Source organism: Ostrinia nubilalis, chromosome 30, assembly GCF_963855985.1.
Source record: "Ostrinia nubilalis chromosome 30, ilOstNubi1.1, whole genome shotgun sequence".
In the NCBI taxonomy this organism is placed as follows: Eukaryota; Metazoa; Arthropoda; class Insecta; order Lepidoptera; family Crambidae; genus Ostrinia; species Ostrinia nubilalis.
The window spans coordinates 2,441,840-2,464,905 of record NC_087117.1 but is presented as its reverse complement, the minus strand read 5'-3'; the positions used below and the strand labels follow the sequence as shown (position 1 = coordinate 2,464,905).

General features: G+C 37.1%; 2 protein-coding genes and 1 long non-coding RNA gene across 3 annotated transcripts in view; 1 reads left to right on the top strand and 2 right to left on the bottom strand.

The window, feature by feature from the left end:
* LOC135085901 (dipeptidyl peptidase 9) overlaps nt 1-2,867 on the bottom strand; it is a 38,496-nt gene extending 35,629 nt beyond the window's left edge. The window contains 1 exon segment of the mRNA XM_063980686.1: nt 2,315-2,867. Within this exon segment, the coding sequence (XP_063836756.1) occupies nt 2,315-2,586 (272 nt within the window). The 5' untranslated portion in view covers nt 2,587-2,867.
* Nucleotides 2,868-4,117: 1,250 nt separating this feature from the next.
* Nucleotides 4,118-7,793, bottom strand: LOC135085856 (uncharacterized). The gene is made up of 4 exons (XR_010260235.1): nt 7,736-7,793; nt 7,173-7,325; nt 6,615-6,701; nt 4,118-6,497 (listed from the first exon to the last, which is right to left on the bottom strand). It is a non-coding gene; the product is annotated as an uncharacterized LOC135085856 (long non-coding RNA).
* A 5,266-nt stretch (nt 7,794-13,059) lies between these two features.
* Nucleotides 13,060-23,066, top strand: part of LOC135086154 (unextended protein-like) — a 48,361-nt gene continuing 38,354 nt past the window's right edge. Inside the window, exon 1 of the mRNA XM_063980959.1 lies at nt 13,060-13,747. Coding sequence (XP_063837029.1) covers nt 13,293-13,747 — 455 coding nt within the window. The 5' untranslated portion in view covers nt 13,060-13,292. The remainder of the gene's footprint in view (nt 13,748-23,066) is intronic.

Here is a 23,066-nt window from a genome sequence, read left to right as displayed (position 1 = left end):
TTGACCTGGTTTACCAGACCCAGAGTATTAAACACATGGTCAATGAAAGATAAAAATATGCAATTTTATCCTGTCAGTATTAATATTTGGTTTAAATATTATTTCTTACAATAATTTTAAAAATCATAAAAGGCATATCAAAGCCCAGTTTAGTACCAAATAAATTTATTTTTTTCTTTCTTTCTTTAACCCACTTGTTACTAGCGTTTGATATACGGATCAACATAAAAATTAAATTATTATAAACAATGAGGGTGGTTTCTGATAACATTGTTTATGTTATACGATTCCTGTGGGGTCCCTTTGTCCATCAAAGGTGTTCTGTTCTCCATTGGGTGTCACATTTCAATCGTAAGCGTTTTGTTGTTTTAGTAAATTTTACGATGACTTTTTCAAGGTGAATACAAACATGATAAGTATTTATTCTAAAGTATTTCTTGTCGAAATATGAAAGTTTGTAGCCCACTTTTTGTAAATCGATAGCATAATTATAAACATTTTTATAGTAACTGTTACTAATTCAACGTTAAACTTAGTGATCCGTATAAGGAACGCTAGTAATATGAACTGCGGTATTTTGTTGTCTTAGGGCCTGCCTTCGAGGCCATTTCCTTTAAAAGCCATGATTGAAGAATTGGAGAAAAATTAAGATGAGTGTATCCCTAACTCAATCACAATTTTCCCGACGGAAAATCCGGAAAATTGTAAGGGTAACTTAACCAAAGAAAACTATGGTGATGAAAATAAAGTGAAAATAGATTTGCCTGGATTACAAATGAGAGCCCACATAGAAATCACTAGGGAATTCTTCATCCAGTGATGATGAAGAATACTGCATCTCGTTAGCTTAGATTGCCAATTATGCTCTAGACAGGGTCAGTCATGTTTGAAGATATGAAGAAATTATTTTTTGTAAATGAGATAATTTAGTGTGCTAACCACAGTACAGTTGCTTCAAATGCATTGAAAATTGCGCCAACTGTCAAAACCAAGCGATTTTCTCCGCCACACAAATTCAGTCACAACACACAGTTTTTATGAAACTCACACTTTGATACAAATGCAATGTTTTTTGCAAGAAATATAATATTACCCTTTATCCCAGAAAATGTTTTGGGCATAATTATACAGTTCACACTACTGGAATTAAATTTGAAAAATAATCAATTTAACTCTGAATATTATTTTATTAATGAATATTCCATATTTTATGCAAATACTTTAATAACTTACGCAAGTGGCAAAGAGTAGGTATTATCTCTAAGTTCATACAAGTGGCCGTACATATTACTAGCGTTCCGTATATCAAACACCATTTTCCAGCGTTTCCGTAAGACCAATAATTTTTTTTGTATTTTTCCTGTTGCCTTGATGCATTAAATAGCTGATATATGCAAAATCACAGGAATCGTAAGAAAAAAGGGATATCCGTAACAACTGGGTTAAGTTGCCACCAAGGCGGAGCGGAGAAATGTTTTGAATAACCAATCTTTCAAATGCAAAAATCAAATAAATTATTCAGTAGGTACATAGGCTCTTTCTAGGGCACTTATACACAGTCAGATTTCATTCTTCAGAATGATTTGTTGGTAGTTTAATTTATAATAATGCAAAAACCAAGTAACACAATCTATTTTACATTATTGTTTGAATTGTTGCTAAATTAAGGCTGTAGACAACAAAATATCCCATTGAATCGCATTATTTTCAATAGCACAAACACCTGCTTATCTAACCTTGCACTGATTGTTGGGAAGGTTTCGAGGGAGGTATGTGCGTAGAATTGATAAGAATTCAATCCACTTGGAATCTAATTGAGAACAGGAGCATGTAAAAACCAAAAGTTTATGGTTTTTTATTAGATCCTGGCATTGTCATGATTATTGCTGACCCAAGGGCCTTTTGGCAAAAGACACTATGTTATTTAATTTTAACTATGTTATGGATGTTTTTTTCCAATTATGTATTTTTCTGGTATTGTGTGCCTTCCACTCATATTACTACAAAACCTTTAGATTTTATTACTAAGTAGTTTTTAAAGTTCTTTAAGTTTATTCTAATTGAAAACATAAACAAAAACAAAACTAATTGGAATTGGGCTGTATGCTTACAATTTTAATTAATGATAGAAAAAGTCAATACATGAGAGTTAAAAAAGAAATTATTTGAAAGAAATCTGACCCATTTGCACAAAGTTAATTAATTTTCTAGAGTTCAGTGTGTATTATGCTACTAATGCATGCGGTACATAGTTAGAAAGCTGTAAATGTTACATATAAGCCTAGAATAATGTTCTTTACATAACAAAACATACCTGGCATTAGTGGCCTGCGCTGTATGTGTTATATCAGTGTACAACAATGTAATTTCCCATCCATTCTGAGGAGTTCTCAAGAAGTAGATCCTCGTCTTTCCATTTCCAAGTTTTCTGAACGAAATTGCCATTGGTACCATCGTAGCCAACGACGATAACTCCTTTCTCAAATCATGAACTGCTTGTCTCACTTCTGCCCAAGTATACCTTTTTGAGGGCGGGCGCACGTATTCGGCGGACGCCGCGCCATCTCCTGCTTCCCGCACCTCCATACTGACAATATCCATCAGTAAAACAACTAATAAACTTCTACAAATCCCCTAAACAAAGCTATTCTCATAATGATATAACAATTTTTGCCTAACAAAGAACACTAAGCAACTCCTTCCGCTTTATTACACTTAGCTAATAAATTTGACTAATTAGCGCGAGTATTTACAATTGGACAGCATTATATGTGATAATTAATTACAGAATTAGTATAAATTAAAACTAGAAGTAAGCCAACACATTCGATTTCGTTTTTGACTTTTCTTGCCAAATGGTCGCTCGGCAGTAGAGATGAGACGTATTTACTAGAACAGATCCACACACTAGGTATTTTACAGTACTAAGTGGCACCTATTCCAATTTTTAAAATACTTGATCCACGTAGTATTTTTTAAATTACACGATTTCCGACCCTACCATCAAAGTAATAGAGGTTATTATTGCATAATCCGTAGTCGTGTATTACGCACACCGCGTATTTTTCACTAAGTATTTTTTAAATTACACGATTTCCGACCCTACCCTCAAAGTAATAGAGGTTATTATTGCATAATCCGTAGTCGTGTATTACGCGCACCGCGTATTTCTCGCTAAGCTTATGTGCGAACGTAGAGATTCACTCCGTCTCTGTCTGACAAACAAATTTGAGCGCAGGCAGGTGTGAGATAGGAATAGGTGTTTGATGTATTACGTAATTTAAACTCTATTTGTACACAGGTAAGGTTTTGAATATTTTAATTTTTGTTCTCTCTCATCCAGCTCACTCCTTGTTGACTAGCCGGTAAAAAACCAGTTTTTATTCTTCCGACAGGTTTGTTTTGGTTTGTTGTCACGCGTCCGTGATAATTGCATAAATAAAAAATAGAAAAAAACTATGTAAATATTTTTATGAAATTGATATCTTTTAAATACGCCAACTTTTAAGTTGACAGTCCTAAGCCTGTTGAAGTATGAAGGGAGGATATCAATCAATCAACAACCAGCAAAAACATTATTATTCAATTTCAAATTGCATTATTAATACTACGACTACGAGTGGATCTTTTCAAAGAAAATTGTATTTTAAAGTCATAATACGTGGATTAGTCGTCACTAGTCGCGTCAAGTATGGTAAATTACTACGTACTAAGTGGAACAGGTATTTGGATCACGTATTAATAAATACTTGGAATAGGTGCACCTAGTATCAAATTTACCTAGTATAACCCATCTCTACTCGGCAGAATCTCTTTTGCAGCTGTCCGCCAAAGAGCATAAAAGAGTAAGAGACGGCACTCCATAGATATTTTTTGAGCTCACGCACACATATGCATTTTAGAGAACGACCCGCAAATCTTTACCAACCGCACAAACTGCAGGCGGAGCTACCAACATAATGCCTTATTTTCTGACAGTATTAGTGACGTTCGTAATAACTTATCGATTATCGATACTTTGCTAGGGTTGTAATTGCATATCGATATCTAGTATAGGAACCTTCAATATTTTAATTATTACTATTTTTATTTTATACTATGTGTAAGTAAAACGAAGTTTTGTAACGTAAATTATTTATTTCGAAATAAAATAGGTATATTACAATAAGTATTGAACATGACATAGCAGTTGTAGGCATGAGGAATTATTGAATATTATAACAAAGTACAGAAATGATAATTTTGTAAACTTTTATTTTCACAACTTTTTCTAAGAAAAAATAGGATTTTTATTTATAAACATCTTTAATTTTCTTATCAGCTGATCGAACCTCAGCCTCAAGATTACTTTTCAATGCTTTGTTGCTGTGCTTTTTTACTTTTGTCAGCAAAATTGTTTTCACTTTTTATGAAGCTGTCATTAATGATTTTACAACTTTTTCTTAGAAAAAGGTAACTTAATATTTTAAACATCTTATCATAAATTTATTTATTATGTTGTTGACATTTAAACCAACTAAAATTACAATTTGTACTCAACATTAAGAAAATGAATTTTCCAACATTTTCCATATATATCTGGTCGGCAATATGGTCATGATAAAATTGTTTAGCTTCATTTACGGTGGTACATAATTGAATTGTTGGATAAACGAGACTTTTTTTATCATGCCACCATTCGCGAAGAGATATATATGCATACAAATCATTGTCAACAGGAGTTTTCACGCTCAAACACTCTTCACAAATTAAACAAGAACTGTTCTGTAATAGTTTGGCAGCTAAATACCCGCTTACATATACTACTGGTTGGTTTTCAAGGCTACACAAATTTTCAATGGGCTGTTCTAAGTTTTCAGGGTCCGGGATAGACAACACAGGATAAAATTCAGTGTCTGTGGAATCTTGAACATTAATTTTTATTTCTGTTGTTTTTAAATTAGTTTTTAAAATGTCTTTATATTCCAGCATATGTTTATTGTTGTCTGCTTCACAATTAGCACTTCTGCTATGAGGCACTTTCAGCCCAGTAACCATGCTTGTTTTAAGCGCTGCAGTAAAGTGCGTGATAGTGGGATTTCTATTGGTTACACTGTGTTGCCTAATGATTCCAAATAAGTTTTCCAGAGAGTCTTGGTTAAACTGTCTAAGGTTCATATATTTAAACCCTTCATTCTTTAACTTTTCCCAAATATCGTTTAAGGATTTGATAGATATTTGATATCCCTTTACGCATTTAACATTTTTTAGTATCGTGTTTTCTGCTGTTATAAATTTTATGGTTTTTAACTTATCAGTATAAAAGGTCCAAGACTCAATGTGATTACTTGATGTGGAAACATTTTCCCGGATCCCTTTCTTTACGTCATTTAAAGATGATGGACCATTTGTACAATCAAATAGTTTATCTAACTGTTCAATCACAAATGCTGTATCATTGCAATCAGAAACTTCTTTCCATGCCATCATTTTTAAAATAGCTGCCACGGTATTACTCAGAGCATGCGCAGCATATTTCACCCTCATCTTAGTTTTGAATGTTGGATTTACAATGGTACTATTCAGTTTTTTAAAATTTAAAAAATTTCTGTTGTGTTCTTCTGCAACTACCAAATGCCTCCATTGTGCAATTTTTCCATCGAAAGACATATTTCCACTTTTAAAGAAATTGTTTCGTAATGATTTGAACAAGTGAGGGATGTCATAGATTATAAAAATTTTGTCATTATTTACAGAGAAAAAGTTGCTATCTATGCCTTGTCCACAGTTTCTTTTTAACATGTTAAGAGCTCCTATATTTGTAGATCCCTGATCACAAACTGTTGTTAGAACCACAAATCCGATTTCTTTTAATTTTTTGATGATGTCCGATATAATTTTTGCCAGTTTTGCTGTTGATATTGTGCCTTCCACAAAATAGTGCGCAATATATTGTTTGTATTTATGTTTAGCACCCTGTATCATAAACACTAACGCATGGTCTGCAATTTTCTTTTCTCGTCCCATGTTCTCGCCCTCTCCATAATCCACGTAGCCATCCACTTTATCAGCAATTTCGTTATAAATTATCCGTTTCTTTAACGCCATCTCGTCAAATATTAACGAGCAATATTTATTTTCCTTTGGCATACTTGATGCTTTTGCCTCTAACATATCAATTATATTTTTATTTATACCAGGCTCCATTGGTATATTTTTTAAAATCCTTTGGAGCGTTTTAGTGCTTGGTAGCGTAAACAGCTTTTGCATATAGCGGTATGCTTTAGGGGACCGTTTAAATATAGCCAAAGCATATATTTTGTTGGCTAAAGTCCACCTTTTTCCTTGTGACTTTTTTTTGTTATTCTGCACTACATCCTTTACTAACGATGTCAGCACTTCCGAATCTAACTTGTCTAAATTCACTCTTGACTTCGCTATATTCCTTATTGTTTTTTTTGCATTTTGTAACTGTCGCCAAAGCCTCTTCTCTTTAATTGTAAATGTTGATGAAGTGTCTGTAATAAAAACATTTCCATTAGTAAAAAAACAACATTAAAGCAAATTGAATTGAATATTGGTTAATTAATCAGCAATTTTACTTAGTTTTTTAAATTAGGTATGTTTTATCTTACCTTTCATTTCAATGTTTTTCTTAGGTCTTTTATAACTGTGGACTAATATTTCTGCCTGTGCATCTTGATGGCAAATGTTTTTATCATCTGAAATATTATATATGCAAATTAGTTTAAAATTTATTTTGTTGTTTTATGAAACATTTATTATTTCCAAATCAATCAATCATTATCAAGTTTTAAAAAAATGCAAAGACAGGATAATGATAGCTCTTCTCATAAAATATGAAGCGTGGGCCCACCTTCAATAACAATGACATAATATTAAATTAAAGGCATTTAGAGGTTTTAATGTTCTGCATTCTGGATGCGGTCTGCGGGTATGTCAAGACAATCTGTAAGTGGTCGTGATAAGGCAATCAGTCACGTGTGCTTTGCGTTCTTTGTTCGTATCCGCACGGTCAAATCGCATTAATATAAAATGTACAGAAACCTAGAATGTTGTACATATAAGTTCATTTTGACCTGACTGCAGACTGCAGAACGCATCCAGGGTGGCATTCTTTAGTTTGAGGGAAGGCATATTTTAGAAGGTAAATAATTAGTTTGTACACTTACCATGAGCAATGGGTTTATAGGTCATATGTTCTGGTGCATTGGAAGTAGAAGGAAGAGGTTCAAAAGTTGTTTTCGCAGAAATACCAGAATCTGGTATATCCACAGCTCCCAAACATGTTGAATTTAGTTGTTTGGTTGTAGTTGTAAGGGGAACTGAAAGCAGATAATGAAATGTGAATTGGGTAATAAAATGTCATGTTCTTACCCAACTTTAGGGTACAATCAGTCTAGTACATGTCTTGCTCATATTAAAAATTACTAGCTTATAAATATTATTAAACTAGCTGACCTGGCTAATTAATGTAGATTGCCTAAAATTTTTCAAATTGGTCCGGTACTTTTTTTGAAGAATTTGTATTACACAAATTACTAAAGTCCCTCTAACTCAACACCTCATTCTAAGCTAAATTGTGTTACGAGTGGGTTTACTACAATATTCAAGCTGTGGGGTTCTAACCCGCACTTTAGGCTATCTTGGCTTCGAGTTACGGAGCCGATCAAATACAAACAAACAATTAAATATTTCCTTTTTATATTATTAGTATAATTTTAGATAAACATACCTCGTTCAACTGGATTTGACTTCTTTGGAATGCAATATGAATGATCATAAAGAACTGTAACAAAGTATAGATATAATTAATAATTGAAATTATATATAAGGTGTTATTTTTTGTACTGATCATACTTTACCAACGCATCTAATAAAATCATACAAATACAACCCAAGTGTTTTTAAAAAAAAATTCAGGCTAGTTTTCGAGTAAAACGACAAAGAATGTTTCGAAAAAAATAAAAAATAAATCATCCTTTGAGCGCGGTGAGTATTCGTTTGTACGCACTATCGTAGTAGCCGGCCGAGGGCAACGACCACTGCCACGTGCCGCGCCGCGTGAGTCGGCCATATTGATATCGCTGCCAGTCGCTCCGCGCCCACAGCCCGCGCCGAGCCGCCGATCGGCATGCGGGAGCGCAACAACATAAATAATCGTCCCAGTCCGTCCAATGCGCCCAAACGTATTGCAGTGTATGTGTGATTTATTACAATGCCGCGCTTGATCAATAACAAAACGCAGGTGAAATTATGTTTCGGGCACACTAACTGGCCGACGAGAAACATTGACGAGTCGAAAACCTTCATACCTTGCTTGTTTGGAGCCGCGCAGCGCTTCAGGGAGCGCAGCCGTATCCTGACTTGACGAGATTCCGTGCGCTTCGAGGACGAAGTTCTGGATTTCAATTTCAATCACCGGCACAGTGCTGGCGGTACCCAGATGCGAGCGCCGCAGACGGCGGCTTTTGCGTAAAAATACGGAATGCCTTATCAAGGAGTTGTTGCCAGAGGGCCACGACCGCGACCTAGTTCCATCGATGGTTATTGCGGAAGTCTACCTAGGTACATACCTACAGTGTGATTTGGACAGATGAGTGCTTGTTTACGCGAAAGGGACTTTTTCCGTAAAAAAGTTAGTGCGCGAATTGTGAATACAACATCGTCAACATCCGACGTGGTGTCTAGTGAACAGCAAGCAAGTGTGCAGCCCGAAAGCATTACCTCAATTCGATCGTGGCTAGATAAGACAGTGCAGTGTTTACGTGAACATTCAACAAAGGCTTGACGTTCAAAATGTATTGTGATTATAGTCTATCCAATATAGCTTGATTAGAATGACAGCTGTCATCAAAAGTAACGACATAACTTTGTAGTAGCGATCAATGAGAGCTAAATATTGGCGGACAAGAAATAATTCACGTCTGACCTACAAACAATATTTTCGACGACAGTGCTTCCAATAAAAATGATAATTTCGTGTAAATGCAGCGTTAAATTACACCAATAAGTAGTAATTCGAAATCATAAAAATCAAGCTAGAGTATTAACGACGTCTCTACAAGGTTATCTCGAGTTACAAAAATGTTAGTGTTGGGACATATCGACAAAATTAAATGTCATATTAAATTAAAACTATTTTTTTAACATATTTAAGTCAAGTTATACGTTTTTCTAAATGTTCACTATTAAAAACCAAAAAACATTTCATTCTTAAATAATCAAACATCGGAAATCAATCACCGGTAATTTTTTGGGTATTCATAGCACCGTTGCTCTAGAAGAGATGCCCACCGCCCTCTAGCGAGAGGAAAAAACCACTGAAGAACACTGATGATAATGACTACGACTTAGGTTGTACATCTACTTAGGTTTACTGTCTTTAAATTTAAATCATAATTGTCATTTTTATGAATAAAGATATATGAAGAAAAATTGGGTGCATTTTTTCATATCATTTTTTCGAAAACTTATCGATACATCTATGTGAACCGTACGAAACATACCCATCACTAGTCACATTCGTTTGACAGCCGTCATTCTAATCAAGCTATATTGGATAGACTATAGTGTAATAATAACCTAGGAACTTTAAATAACAACATTCAAAATAGGTAAATGTGTGAATAAGTAAAATCAATGAATCTAAAGTGTGATGGCAAATCATAATTTAGGAATTAAAACCAGGAAAATTGATCAGTGAGTTTTATTTACAACAACTATTCATATTCAATATTAGGGTGCATTTCCACTGAAGCGAAGCGAAGTAGTAATAGGTATGTACCTATCAATTTTTTATTACGTCTCTAAATAAATTGCGTAGGCATTACGAAACCGTAGATATTGAATTCCAATTTCTATCCTTTTTTAAATTTCTAGTTTAACGCGGATGATTCGCCTCGGTTCGTTGGAAAAGTCCCCCGCTATTACACTAATGAAAATACACTTATTTACCTACTTATGTAGCTAGATTTTGTTTCTCCCAGCGCGTAGTACCTATTAACATGACGTAACATCGTACATACTCACGAGTGATAATTTTTGGTAACGTAGGTTTAGTGTAATCTAACCTTTATGTGTGTGAACGTTGAATGAATGCGCGCGGCCATTGTTCGTACTCGTATGAATGAAATGAGTAAAGAAAGAGAGAGAGGCAGTGAGTGAAGACAGGATGGTTGTAAAAATAATATCTTTTTTTTGTTAGGAAAAGTAAAAACAAAAACTAGCCTGAATTTTTTTTTAAAAACACTTTGGTTGTATTTATATGATTTTATTAGATGCGTTGGTAAAGTATGATCAGTACAAAAAATAACACCTTATATTATTTATTGATAAGCATACAACACATGTTTGTGGTTACAAAGAAAGAACCTTGTTAAATTGCATTCGGTTGGTTTGTTTTGGAAACCAAAGAAAATTAATTAAGACATCTAAATAATTCAGAAAAATTGATAGATAGTACCTAAATTAAATTTAAAAAAAAATAATTGAAGTCATCATCATACCTGTCTTGAGGTTTTCTTTATTGGAGTCTTTTACATGAAGAGGAAACTCTGTCAAAACTTCATCTGGCAAGATGGGATTGCTCAATTCCAGTGTTGGAATAGCTGAGTTCTTCAGCCGAGTTCCTTTGGCATTGAAGGATTCAGGAGTGAAGTGCCCACCACAAACAAACTTAAGTTGGTGTAACTTTTCAATAGGTACATATGCTAAGTCTTCTATGCCAGCATTTTTAACCCACATTCGACAACTGAAATAAGAAATACCTATTAGAAAAGAAAAAGAATAACAAACTGAAATTTATTCATCAACTAATTTCTTTTAGTATTGTTATGCAATTCATTTACAGAGTACGAAACAAAATACTGAAATTAAAAATTGGTTATGGTTATTTACTGTATGATTAAAAATATTAATCCCAGCCTTTAAGTTTACACAATCAGTAAAATTATCTTGTAATAAATGAGTGTTATTAGGAACTTACCGGTCAGAATCCAGAGGAAACCTACTCAAAAGTAAGGGTGATCCACCACGACTTCGCCTCTTATTACAAATAACGCACTTCTTGTTGTTTCTACTCTCCATTATCAGTAGAAGCCTAAAATGAAATAGGTATTAATTAAACAAAGCCTATAATTTCTCTCCAACCAGTGTCAATGCCCTGGTTCATGCATTTACCAGTTTTGAAAGTACATTTACATTTTCATCACATAGGGTTGTTTTTAATGAAAAATAGATTTGTAATAGATCTAATATTTCAAGTAAGTAGATAACATACCCATTAAACAGAAAAGTAAATAAGAGTTTAAACTTCTGTAGAAGTTGAAACACAGCTTATTTAAAAGAGTCTCTATCTCACAAAAAACATAACACTGAACAGCAAACTTTATCACGCCCGATACGGAGGAACTTAATCAACTCAACGTAAACGACAGAAAAGTTTATTTACAGTAATATTGCACCAAATCTGAGAAAATAACTTCACACGAATCAATTCGCCGGTTAAAAACTCAAACTCAATTGACAGACATTTTTTTTCATTTGTCAAACTAACAATTCTACCAACATAAGGACACTAACAATTATTTTTAGTATGGTGGTATTGATCCGCGGGTTCCCCTGCTATAGTGAAATCAATCCAAAATGCACTTTATTGCTTAAGGGATAAGGTTGTATATCAATTGCTACATATAGAGACTAGTTTTTGTATGAGAAGTGTCTACCCACTGCTGTCCGCTGCCATCATTGCAATTAAAACTCGAACGATTGTCGATTGAAACTCATTCTATTTACCCATCCCCCTCTATTTCAAACAAAAAGTAGAGGTGAAAAAAATATAAATCGGTCGAGTGAGTTTCTCTGATGTCAAGTGAGTTTTGAGAGTACCGCAATACGTTTGGATACACAGTATAATAATTTTGTTGTTTGTTGAATTATTTTTGTTGAATGTGTAGGGCGAAACACGAGCTGGGGAACCGGCTTAAAACATTAATTAAAAAGGTATTGACATTTGAGATTTAAAAAACTAAAATCATCCAACTGCGGCTGTTTGTGTTCTTGTTGCCCTACATAATGAACAAAAACATAATAATCTCCTCCTCCTCTTCTTCTTCTCCTTCTCCTCTATGGCTATTGTGTTTCCACGTGTGCCTCAAAAAATATTTATTGAGCATTTCGCACGTCATTTATTATGTAAAACAACAAAGCGGAACCGTACACTGTAGGTGTGGCATCTCTCTTTGTTACTCTTGATCTTTATACATTAAACAACTTGAACAACTCTTTTTAGGGTTCCGTAGCCAAATGGCAAAAAACGGAACCCTTATAGATTCGTCATGTCTGTCTGTCCGTCTGTCCGTCCGTATGTCACAGCCATTTTTTCCGAAACTGTAAGAGCTATACTGTTGAAACTTGGTAGGTAGATGTATTCTGTGAACCGCATTAAGATTTTGTTTGATGCAAAAATAAAAAATAATAATAAATATTGGGGGCTCCCCATACTTAGAACTGAAACTCAAATTTTTTTTTTCAACAAACATACGTGTGGGGTATCTATGGATAGGTCTTCAAAAATGATATCGAGGTTTCTAAAATATTTTTTTTCTAAACCGAATAGTTTGCGTCACTGACGCTTCCAAAGTTCCAAAGTGGAAAAAAATTGGTCTCCCTCTAACTTCTAAAATAAGAAAATGAAAAATCTAAAAAAAACATAATGCTGTACATTACTATAAAAACTACCAACGAAAATTGTTTTGAACGAGATCTAGTAAGTAGTTTCTTTTAATACCTCGTAAATTGTAAAACGCTTATTACCGCGTAATCTTTCATAAAAATAATTTAAATTAAAAAAAATAATTTCATAAATCAATGGTACGGAATCCTTTGTGAGTGATCCGACACGCACTTGTTTTAAACCTTCAATTGTGTGCATCCGATCACAAAAAGATACCAACATTCAGAAATGAATGCAAAATATTTTGACAGCTTCGTTCTGAAATAACAAAAAAACAAGAAACCTGAATGAATATTGATCGTGTTCGTGGGTGTTGTTCTAAATCAACTAAAAATAACTTACAGTTTTGCAAAAATCCGAATGAATTTTTCATTAATATAATCAATATAAATACTCTCATCTAGTGCGGCGCCGGATATGACTAAAGTCCAATAGCACTGCAGTTCCGCTCGCACAGGCAACAATTGCCGCCGAACTGTCAATCGAAGAAAACATGTCGTGAAAACATTCGATCCGACTTGGTCGTTTTCTTTTTGGAATAATAAATCTTGTGAAAATGGCAACAGTGTGTAATGTGTTACGGACTTGTGGCTTAACATTTTGTTTTGTGCTGTGCGCGTTCGCTGTGCCTGAAACGAACTTAGAACCGTGGATATCTTCGATTGAAATAGCTACGAAAAAATGTTCGCAAAATAATTGTAAATATTTACTAAATGTGCGCGGTGGTGAGTTTCTCGGGCATTATTCTTGGAGATTAACCCCTAGCGGTGGTTCTAGGGGTGATAATTGTGATACAATATTCCCCAATTACGAATTAAAAGAAATTCAAACGTCGCAATGGTTTACAAAAGTTGAGGTGACCGTGCCTTCTTCTGATGGTAGGATTTACTTCTGTCTGCATCATAGAAGAGAGAAGAACAACCCTTTCGGTGGAAAATGGGTTCACCAAGGCGAGAAGCTGTATTTGGATCCGAAATCCGACGACATTTCATCACCAATGCAGGAAAAAATGTAAGTGTTGAATATTAAAATCAATAAATAATACAATACTCTTATTAATACTTAGAAAATTGTTAAATATTGTAAATCAATTGGTATTCGGTAGGTTTAACAGGTTTTTAGGTCCAATTTAATTTCATTTTTTAGACTTCCTTTGTGTTTGCTATTAGTTGAAAAATTCAATTTTCATTTTTTTATTAGTTTATTTTAATGACAATTTGCAATGTTAATGAAATACCTATTACAATACAAAGTGCACATTCTGCATCAGATTCACCTACTACTGAAATTAAAAAAACTACTTCTTCACTTACACTTCACCAAATATTTAGTTCTTTTTTCCTGTGATACAGGTTTCAGCACTATTACACTACACGCACACGGAATGGAAAAACATGTAGAAAATTAAAATAGTAAGACACAGGTCTTAACGCAACGTTTATTAATGAGTTACATTATGTACTCACGGCTTGACGTTTCGGCTGTGATGCTGCAGCCGTGATCACAAGCAAACGTCGCGTTAAGACTCGTGTCTTACTATTTTAATTTAAATGGAAAGCGAAAGTTTAAAATCTTACATGTAGAAAATGAAATGCGGACGGACAGAAATAGGCACTAAAGAGTTATTTAATAATATTGTAAACATTATAGCAGTCTTGAACATATCACATACCTAAACATAGTAATTGTATTACACTCGAGCGAACAAATAATTAAACGGTGTGCAACTTTCTAAAAACTGTTAACAGTTGAATATTTCCAGTGCGTACAGCAAAATCAAATCTTCCCTTTCAAATATTAATGAAATTCTATTGTAATACAGAATTTTTCTTTGTGACTCACACTCTCTTACCATGGTTTCTTCTTCTTCTTATTTTGTTTATTGGCCAATAAACAAAAAAAGATGAAGTCATGGGTTTAATTACCACCAGAGGCAGTAAATTATTTTTCCTCTAATTTTTTTCTTTTGAATTCACTGCCAAACGAATTTTCCTAATAACCCAAAGGTTAACTGGCAGAGAATGCCCAATTCCATTAATTTTGCCTTATGTACCAACTATATGGCATGAAAGAATAAATAAATAATTAACAATCAAATTGAGAACCTTCTCCTTTTTGTTGAAGTCGGTTAAAAAATTTGTAAGTAATGCAAGTCATTTTAACAGTCAACAATACATAATTTCAATGTTATCAAATGGCCTATCTAAATTACCTACTATCCTAGTAAGTACCAACATGTCTTTGTTACAATAATAAGTTTTGTTGCCAACTTGGAAAATGTTGGAATAAGTTTTGTTGCCAACTTTATGGCCACTTTGGGACTGGGTGTCACAAACTATTTGATGCTGACTGTACCATGACCATGACCAACACTATCTCCTGAATCTGGCATTCACTCTATTATCAGCTAGATAAGCGAACCATTGTAATTGAGAGGCTTATCTTCAGGATATTGCATTACCATGGTTTTGTTGATTATATTATAAAAAGTGGCACCAAATGGTTCGTGTAATATTACACTCGGCGCTGGCTAGCCAGCTTTGCTTGAACTTGGCTTGACACGCTGCCGCGTGTCTATTTTAAGCTTGTACAGCGTCACCTTCACCTTCGGTTATGTGGTCATGGCATAATCGAGTTTCCCAACAGGTAGGCCTGCGAATGAACATGGACAAAACGAAGCTTGTCGAATATCCACGTTGCGCCTTACCCAGTTTCGGTTGGGACTTTGGGAGGCTCACTACAGGCCTTATAAAAAAGCTCAAAGTTGCACACCGTACTATGGAGAGGGCTATGCTCGGTGTTTCTTTACGAGATCGAATCAGAAACGAGGATATCCGTAAATGAACTAAAGTCACTGACATAACCCAACGGATTAGCAAGCTGAAGTGGCAATGGGCAGGGCACATACGCAGAACTGACGGCCGATGGGGCAGCAAGGTTCTGGAGTGGAGGCCGCGTACCAGAAAACGTAGCGTGGGAAGTCCACCAACAAGGTGGATCGACGATAAACGATGGTAGTCATAAAGGTAACAGGAAGGCGCTGGACGTAGGCCGCTGACATGGAAATCATTGGAAATGATGATGACAATCGGCGTCAAATAATTCGTGATACCCAAATAGTCAAAAAGTTCGCAACACGTCTAAAAAGGTTGTATTGTCAACTTTATGGCCACTTTGGATGTGACGATATATTTGATGCTGACTGTACCAGCAAAACCTTTTTCATATTTAATAAGAAATATATTTCTTGAGACGCCCGCCAGTCATCTAAAAATAAAAAGGACACCCTTGAAAGGCATAAATATCGCGTTTGATTTTGAGACTTATTACGAGTCAATTAGCGTCGAAATACGATGCCGCCACTCACTGCCTTTTAAGGGAGAAGGTGACCCGAGTCCTTGTGTACCTGGAATCAAACTACGCAGTAGTCGCGATACGCCTCCCACCGTTTTAGGGTTACCAGGATTTCGGTAAATTCGGGATAGAGCACCTTCTTTATTGTCCCAAAAATAAGCATTTAAACCTAGGCGCAGACCACCGACTTTAAGCTGGCCGATAGTTGGGCCCGAATTTAATTTGTATGAAGAATCGGCCGATACCAAATCGGTCTAATGTGCGCACTTTCATACATCTCCATACTGATTAACAGCCCGACTCAACTATAGCCCAACTAAAAGTCAGTGGTCTGCGTGTAGGCTAAATGAGTTTAGATTTACACTGAGCGTGCATCTTCTTGGCATGAAGCCTATGCGTTAAGTTGAATCGTTAAAACCTCCGCATTTTCCCTAAATCGCTTTTAGTGGGATAACGAAAGGTAACAAAGGAGTGCATCCAAACATGTCGTCCATGTTTGGATGCACTCCTTTGTTACCTTTAACATCATCATCTTATCCCTCTAATTTACAAAAGAGGCAAATGGAATATTTGGCCTACACTCCCGATACCTGGCCAGACGGGTTGACTAGGCCTGAAGATATTTCTTCCTGGTTGCCTCTTACAACATCCACGGAAAGATTGTAGCCTTATTGTACTCTGCCGGAACCACACGACTAGCTTTCACACGTTATAGTTGTTGCATTTCACGAAGGCGAGTGAGCTTTCCATGTGTGGTGGCTCGATACTGTTGGTTTTTCTAAAGTTTTGATACACATTACACTATCGTTATGTGCATGTACACGTACACACACAATTAAAGCTCACTCGCCTTCGTGAATTGCAAGAACTATACGCGATTTTTTTAGACGTTGCTGAAATATTTTCTTCTACTATCAAGGTGTGTCCTGTTTTTATCCCAGAATTTTCTCACCCAAATCTGGTCGCCCTACACCTTTTACGAAGGTTTCATATTATTATTGACACTCAATAACTAACAATCTGCTACATATCTATCGAAATACAGACAGTAATTGCTAGTTTTCATATGACTTAGGGCTTGTTCCCATGGAGACGTCATACCATTTTTTTGTAGGATCCCGTTTAGTAGTACTAAGTTTTAAATATTAATTAACATTACGATCTGGCTTGGACTGAATATTGGAAGGCTGGACTAGATTGCTACGTGAATTAGTAAAAACCGAGGGAGAGAATTTACTGGAATACCCCTCCTCATGAACACAAACAAAAAAAGCAAGACAAAACATCTGACTATGACCTAAGTCGATTGCAGATATAAAAAGGGGGAAAAAAAAACATTACGACCTGAGAGTGAGAGAGTTTACGTTCTAGCACAGAATAAATTGGTTCTAGCACGGTAAGTTCTAGTTTTGGAATTCGTATTTCAAATTCATAAGTAACAAGTATCTTCACAGGACAGTCCAGTTTTGCGTGATCCCGTAAATCTGTATTGCCGTAGGAACGGGTCCTTAGACTCTTTGCAGAATCATCTGCGGAATAGGTACAGACTTTTTATAGGCCGATTGTTTGGTCGGCATCTCATTTATATGAGAAATCAGCATTACTGTGCAATATGCGTACTTCCATACGTGTTCATACTGATTAACAGCCCGACCAAACTATCGGCCGGCAAAAAGTCTGACTACAGCCGGGTGTCTAAGCTAAACGGGATTCCCACCTCTCGTTCCCACCGCTGCAACTCCTGTGTAGCCAGGATCTACAGCTTGACCGCCAATAAAAACCCAGTGAAGGTCAAAGTCCCGGGGGAAGTTAAACTTTCCTTGGACAGTGATCAGGACACGCAACGAACTTAATCCATCCCTACATTGTCCACATTCCACCAGCTCGCACTAAGCGTTTCGATAATGCGAATAGCTAGGGACTGGAATTCGCTGCTGCTGCTGTCTTTCCTGAACACTATAATCGGGCCTTTTCAATTCGATAGTGAATAGTCACATGGCAGATGGGTACCATCCTAGACTGCATCTCACTTAACACCAGGTGCGATTGCGGTCAAATACCTGCCTTGTGCATAAAAACAATCAGAAGAACATAGGAGGAGTTCGAAGTTAAGGTTCGGGTGTCTAAAACTAGGCTTAAGGTCACCCAAAGGGCGATGGAGCGGGCTATGCTCGGAGTTTCCCTGCATGATCGAATCAGAAATGAGGGGATCCGCAGGAGAACCAAAGTGACCGACATAGCTCGCAGAATTGCTAAAATCAAGTGGCAGTGGGCGGGGCACAGAGCTCGTAGAGACGATGGCCGTTGGGGCAGAAAAGTTCTCGAGTGGCGACCACGGGCCGGAAGACGTCATGGGCAGGCCTCCTACTAAGTGGACCGACGATCTGGTGAAGGTCGAGGGAAGAACCTGGATGTGGGTAGCGCAGGACTGGTCGTTATGGAAAGCTTTGGGGGAGGCCTTTGTCCAGCAGTGGACGTCATTTGGCTGAAACGAACGTCTAAACTAGGCGAACTAGAGGCGTTCATTCGAGCGTAAATAGCAAACGTTACGTGAAATTCGACTGGGTTACGTGAACGAGGTTAAGGTTAAACACGTCATCGCAGTATTTGAGGCTTCCCATTTAAGTTCGAGTGCCGCCCTTGAAATATACTAAGGGTTAGGCACCCTTGCCGAATGTTTCCGTGTTTCTTTTTATAGCGTTCTGTATTAAATTAAACTAGCGACCCGCCCCTGTTTCACACAGGTACTTACGCCCGTATTCACAAACGATGCTTGCGTGAAGCAGCAAATCGAAAGCACAGCGTTGAATAGAGCTGTGTGATTGGTTCGTGTGTCGCGCTGTGCGTCCACGCGCACTGTGAGACCTTATGGTTTGTGAAATGTGAATACGGGCGTTAAAAACCTTCCTCTTGAATCATTCTATCTAATAAAAATAACCGCATCAAAATTCTTTGCGTGGTTTCTAAGCATAAAAAATAGGGACAGACTTCGTTTTATAATAATCATGTAGTGACTAGCTTTTGCCCGTGGCTTCACCCGCGTGAAATTGTTTGTCACAGATCGTCATAAATTATAGCCTATATGTTATTCTGGGTTATAAACAATAATACTGCAAAGTTTCATTAAATCCGTTCAGTAGTTTTTGCGTGAAAGAGTAACAAACATCCAGACATCCAAACTTTCGCATTTATAATATTAGTAGGATAGTGATATGGTATTTGATATCATCAGGGAATTGACCAATAAATTGACGTATTTTTTAACCAACTTCTAACAAATAGGTTCTTGTTCGACTGTATCTTTTTTTATGAAATAGATTTTGCACGTCAAACCCTGTGACTTCTCTAGTGCACGAACTTAATTGTCTATTTTAAAGCCATTAAAAATCCAATTTTAAAGCAATTTGAAAACCAACTGTGCCAAGTCAGAGCTAGAATAAGTGTCCATAAATTTTTATAGCCTTTTTGTGCTTTTTTAAGAAGTTATGTGGAATTATTAGTTGGATTGCCGAGATTCCAGACATATCATCATCATCATTTCAACCATAAGACGTCCACTCCTGATTTCCATAATGACCGGTTGGTAGCGGCCTGCATCCAGCGCTTTCCTGCTACCTTCATGAGGTCGTCGGTCCACTTTGTGGGTAGACGTCCTACGCTGCGCTTTTCGGTGCCTGCGACTACCAACCGTGCGTCATTCAGTCCAGACATATCGCGAAAATAATTACGTCACATCCTGATCAGTATGATTAAAAATTGTAAACAAGATTTAAAATCCAGATATTTGACGCCAATCTGTCTGATCAGGCGCGTTAAAAATAAACAAGTGACAATCAATGCCAGAGTAGACAGACAGACACTGCGCAGTCACTGGGGCGTAACGAGGGCGGCCATTTTACTTTTTTTCTCAAATATTAATAAGTTTCTTGATGGCGTCGTACAGTCTGAATCGAATCGATACGACCACGCGCATCAGAATATTACTGAACATTACAGAATATTACTGAATATTATGGTTGAAAAATATCATCTATGTATTAAAACAACGTAGGTTGCCACAGTGGTAAATCTTGATTGTACTTAATCATTAACCCCCTTACTAATAAAAAGTTAACAGTTGTTGAACACTGTTTTAAAATGACATTTCCATATTAAACGTCACTTTAAAACACTGTTCAACGAGCGTGTAAGTTTTAATAGTAAGGGGGTAAGCGGACAAGAAAGTTCAAATTCAGACAAAGACTGATGACACAATACATTTATATGCTAGCAGTTTTTAGGTGCTCATTTGGTGTCCCTCAAGACATCATGACGTACCTTTTTTTAGTGCGCTTTTCCTGTGATGCGGATTTCTGCACGCGTGCGGATCATCGGTCTGAGGAAAAACGTGTATGAAATAAACAACTTGAAAAAATCGAACTGCCTAAGGCGGCCATAACAGCGTATTACACTTGAAAATTTCGACAGGTTCATCCAGTGATTAAGTAGCTCAGTTGGAAGAGCAGTGTCCGACAAACGGAAGGTCGTGGGTTCGAGTCCTGCCTTAGGCAGTTCGATTTTTTCAAGTTGTTTATTTAAAATACAGTTTGAGAAGCGACTCTATTCGCAAAGAAATTTTAATTACGAATGTATAAAATAATGAAATGCGGGCAGCCCACATGAGGATCACATCCGCACGCGTGCCGAAATCGCATCAAAGGAAAAAGGCACTAAGCAATTTGCTTTAGGGTAAATCCGGCACTGCCACGCAGTGGTCTGACTACAAAACAAAGAAGCAACGTATTCTGGCAATGTATCCAAAATATGATATAACGTTATAACGAATACGCCAATATTGCGAAGGGCCGTGTGCGTCATTGCCCAGGAAATAGGTCACACGTCACAACACCGCCCGGTTCGAGAACTGCCGGTTAATGGAAAAATATTTAACCAAATAAAACCTGTGTGATTCCTGGATCACTTCAGAACCGTATTATACTAAGGATCCTGGGTATCGAGGATCAAGGGGACCTTGTTATTCTAAAACATTAGTATGCGGACAGCTAGGGACTGAAATTCGCTTCCTTCTACTGTCTTTCCCGTACACTAATCCGGGTCTTTTCAAGGCGTAAAAGCTGACAGAAAGCAACTTTCTGGGATGTTCCCTCGTTCCCACCAGTGCAACTTCTGTTGCCAGGATCTACAGCTTGACCGCCAATAGTGACGTGAGTTTTGGTCCTGGAAGAAAGTTAAACTGTCCTGGGATTCGTAACCAAATTAATCATAAGAACATAGGAGGATTTTGAAGCTGTTATAACTGTTTCATCTAATTTATTGTACCAAATAAATGCATTATTGTGCATTCCTCGTGCATCTGCTGCTTCTCATCGCGTGTCAAATATCAGAACACCCGCAGAACACGTGCGCCGAGAGTGATTTGTTATGCAAGCGTTATGTCTAATGGGTGCACGATGGTTTGTTAATAATCGTGGATATATGGGAGTTATGGGACTGAAGACATATTGTGGGCAAGCCCCCCATAAGGTAAACCGACGATCTGGTGAAAGTAGAAGGGAAGACGGGAAGTACCTGGATGCGGGCAGCGTAGGACCGGTCATTATGGAAATCCTTGGCCTCCTAAAAGGCCTCCCTTTGTCCAACCGTGGACGTTATTGACTGAAGGGAGTAGCCAACTAGAGATGGGTTTATCTGTCACAGATTTTGTGACTTTTTGCGACACAATATGGGTTTAGTTCGTCACAGACACTATTGGGCCTCGTTCACCATCTCTGAGTGAAGGCTGGCATCTCTGACAAAAATCGGAACTCAGTAGTGATAGCGCCCTACTATAAACGTCATAATTTTATAGTTGTCCAACGTGGAAGAAATCAGAACTAGTAATCCAGTATTGATAGTAGCCCTCCTGCCTGACAATGAAAATTCTGAGACGGTTCAGTGTTGGACAACTATACTATGGTTACCCCACTGCCATAGAACTTGGCGCGCCATTGGGATCACCGTCCAGTTTACTTGGCAACCTGCCAAGTGTACTACGACGGTTAGTGTCGTGAGTCACCCGTGATACCATTTTGAAGCTTATCTGAATGTTGATAAACGTTTTTATTGGCTGCACTGGGATTTTATAAAATTGAGTTATAGATGAGAGTTAAGAAGTGATATTGCTATTCGAATACGAATATGTACATAGTTTCAACGAACTAAGAACTTAAGATTCGGAGTTTCATTGCGTGATCTAATCTAAATGACAACATGAATTGCTTTGCAAACTTAACACATAGCTCCGAGAACTGATGACTACTGAGGGAGAACAGAAAACTTCTCAAGTAGCAATTACGAACCTACTAGGTGGACTGACGATCTAGTGAAGGTCGCGGGGAGTACCTGGATGCGGGCAACGCAGGACAGGTGTTTGTGGAAATCCGTGGGGGTGGCCTTTGTCCAACAGTGGACATCATGTGGCTGAAACGAACGAACGATTAACGAAGACCTTAAGTAGACCTGTACTTACTACACTACACTACTGCATCATCGTAGCTCGGAAAGTCATCTCGTACTTGCCCCCTTTCCACTGCTTTCCTTGAGTTCGCACTTGACCGGATTTTTAAACTACCATCAAACCTGGGACTTATTACCCTCGATACAACTCACTCACCACTCGTCCATAGACCGTAAAATTGAAATAAAACTTTTATTGTTACTCTGAAGGTTGTCTAAGAGCCACAGCATACATGCTACTTTAGTATCGGCGAACGGCGATTTAGACGCTTTCTAGAAGCTGAAACGCGAAGCTCAAGACCGAACACGATGGAGGGCCGTTGTGGACGCCCTCTGCCACATCTAGGGGACATAGGACAAGTCACAAGTAGAAGCTGAATGCAGGGCCCACATAATCTACACCGCACACTTAAAAACGCCAAACGCGGCGATTGAGTCGCTTTTCGGAAGCCCGACGCAGCGACAGTCGCTGAAACGCGCG